We start from the raw sequence: 3,057 nt of genomic DNA, 5'->3' as shown, positions 1-3,057 counted from the left end.
ACTTTCTTAAATTCAAACTTCTTCATCATAAGTACAGTTGACCCTCTGCGTCCACAGGTTGTGCATCTGCGGATTCAACCAACCTCAGACTAAAAATATTAGGGAAAAACAAAATCCCAGAAAGTTCAAAAAAAGCAAAACTTAAACTTGCCACATGCTGACAACTATTTACATAGCACTTACATTGTATTAGGTATTATAAGTAATCTAGAGATGATTTAAAGTATACAGGAGCGCATGCGTAGATTATATGAAAATATTCATATTATGCCATTTATAGAAGGAACTTGAGCATTCTTGAATTTTGGTATCCAAGGGGTGGTCTGGGAACCAATCCCCTGCAGATACCGAGGGACAACTGTGAGTTCAAACATGTGACTACTGCATGACGTCTGCTGGGGGTGGTCACCCCAGGATGTCTGCAGGCAAATATTCAATACATATAATGTTATTAAAGTTATTTTCTTTTTTTTTCATTTGTATGTTACTCTTTGGGCATTTCATCAAGTTGTTGAATTTATGTGTGCTGAAAGCTATTTCATGTTGTGACAGGAAGTGTCTGTTAGGGTGGAGTGCATTAGTGCTGACGAGAAAGTGCAAGTGACAGACACAACTCAACAGCAAAATCCAACAATCTGATTAAAAAATGGACAGAGGATCTAAATAGACATTTTTCCAAAGTAGACAGAGATTGCCAACAGGTACATGAAAAGCTGCTTAACATCCCTAATCATCAGGGAAATGCAAACCAAAACCACAGTAAAACATCACCTCACACCCGTTAGAACAGGTATTATAAAAAAGACAAGAAATAGCAAGTGTTGTTGAAGCTGTGAAGAGAACCCTCATGCACTACTGGGTGGGAATGTAAATTGGTACAGCCACTATGGAAAACAGTATGTAGGCTCCCCCCAAATTAAAAACAGAACTATCATATGACCTAGCAGTTCCACTTTTAGGAATATATCTGAAGGAAACAAAAACAGTAACTTGAAAAGACATCTGCACCCCCATGTTTATTACAGTACTGTTTACAATAGTCAAGAGGGGAAGCAACCTAAGTGTCCATCAATGGATGAATGGATAAAGAAGATGTGGTATATATACAATGGAGTATTACTCAGCCATAAAAAAGAAGGAAAATCCTGCCATTTGTGACAACAGAGACAGACCTTAAAGGCATTATGTTAAGTGAAATAAGTCAGACAGAGAAAGACAAATACCGTATGATCTCAGTTATATGTAGAATCTTAAGACAAACAAAAACCCCCACGAACTCACAGATACAGAGAACAGACTGGTGGCTGCCAGAGGCAGGGGTGGGAGGTGAGTGAAATGGGTGAAGGTGGTCAAAAGGTACAAACTTCCAGTTATAAAATAAATAAGTCTTGAGGAAGTAATGCACAGCATAGGGACCACAGTTAATAATACTGTACTGTATATTTGAAAGTTGCTGAGAGAGTAACTTTTTTTTTTTTTTTTGGCCATGCAGCATGGCTTGTGGGATCTTAGTTCCCTGACCAGGGATCGAACCCGCACCCTCAGCAGTGAAAGCTCAGAGTCCGAACCACTGGACTGGCAGGCAATTCCCCCAAGAGTAACTCTTAAAAGTTCTCATCACGAGAATAAAAATTTGTGCGGTGATAGATGTTAACTAGACTTACTGTGGTGATCATTTCACAATATACACAAATATTAAATCATTACATACTGCACCTGAAACTAATACGTTCTATGTCAATTATATTTCAATTAAAACAGAAAGAAAAAGTGAGAAGGAGAAGAAGAAAGGTGGTCCTGCTGTGGAGGGCATGGTGCACGTACCTGTCCGGGCAGAGAGAGACGTAGAGCAGCAGCAGGGGCCCGGCACCGACGACTGTGGCCAAGGAGGACCTCATCCAGGAGCTGAGCTGGCAGAAGTTACAGTAGTGCACCACGGTGATCAGGACAGCCGAGCCCGTGAACACGGTGGACTGCAATGATGGGCAGGCTCGGTGAGGACCCCAGCCCCACTCCTTGCCACACGGGCTTACCTGCCTTCCCTCCACCTGGGCACCCCGAGAGCAAATGACACACTCACTTACCTGTCCTTCTGTTTAACAAAATATCTGGTGGTTTTAAGGACAGATCATAAATCATTAGATTAATTACCAGAGCTTTTGGTCACAAGTCTCACTGGCACTAAAATTCCTCTCCTGATGTGTGCAAACTGCACACGTCACGTTGGAGGAGAGGAAAGGTAGACTGCCCTGGTTGGGAACTTCCACCGTGTAACCAGTTACCTCCCAAAGCCTGTCCTCCAGGCACCCTGCTGTGTGTCAGCGGAAATGTGATTTGGTTTTAAGTATCAAATGCAGCCAGCCCACCCAGTACTTCATGCTATACTCGCTGGCACCAAAAATATAATCTTCCACAGCACGATGAATTCACTCTTTATGGGGTTTAACTTGGATGCTCCTTCCCTGATCAACAGCAGCTGATCCAGGTGCCAGTCAATTGTTTGTGCCAGTTCTGCAGACTAACATTATCTTTTTTTTTTTAACTTTTAAAAGAATATATAAAGTATAGTTGATGTACAATAGCACATTACCTTGTATCATCTGGAAACATGGGTCAGATGCTTCTTTGTAAAACGTGTAAGAAAATAACTGATTTGGGGGACTTCCCTGGTGGCGCAGTGGTTAAGAATCCACCTGCCAATGCAGGGGACATGGTTCGAGCCCTGGTCTGGGAAGATCCCACATGCCGCAGAGCAACAAAGCCTGTGTGCCACAACTACTGAGGCTGCGATCTACAGCCTGCAAGCCACAATACAGAGCACGTGTGCCACAACTACTGAAGCCTGAGTGCCTAGAGCCCATGCTCAACAAGAGAACAAGAGAAGCCACTGAGCAGAAACAAGAAGAACTACAATCCTGCAGCCTGTGGAACGAAAACCACATTCACAGAAAGACAGACAAAATGAAAAGGCAGAGGACTATGTACCAGATGAAGGAACAAGATAAAACCTCAGAAAAACAATTAAATGAAGTGGAGATAGGCAACCTTCCAGAAAAA

General features: G+C 42.5%; 1 protein-coding gene across 1 annotated transcript in view; it reads right to left on the bottom strand.

The window, feature by feature from the left end:
• Positions 1 to 35: 35 nt before the first annotated feature.
• Positions 36 to 3,057, bottom strand: part of LOC129391930 (adenylate cyclase type 9-like) — a gene marked incomplete at both ends in the record, with an annotated part of 21,815 nt that continues 18,793 nt past the window's right edge. The window contains 2 exons of the mRNA XM_055083433.1: positions 36 to 89; positions 1,825 to 1,973. Coding sequence (XP_054939408.1) covers positions 36 to 89; positions 1,825 to 1,973 — 203 coding nt within the window. The remainder of the gene's footprint in view (positions 90 to 1,824; positions 1,974 to 3,057) is intronic.

The sequence above is a fragment of the Physeter macrocephalus genome, unplaced genomic scaffold (assembly GCF_002837175.3).
Source record: "Physeter macrocephalus isolate SW-GA unplaced genomic scaffold, ASM283717v5 random_1795, whole genome shotgun sequence".
In the NCBI taxonomy this organism is placed as follows: Eukaryota; Metazoa; Chordata; class Mammalia; order Artiodactyla; family Physeteridae; genus Physeter; species Physeter macrocephalus.
The sequence above is the reverse complement of the archived record's forward strand: the minus strand, read 5'-3'. Positions and strand labels throughout refer to the sequence as shown.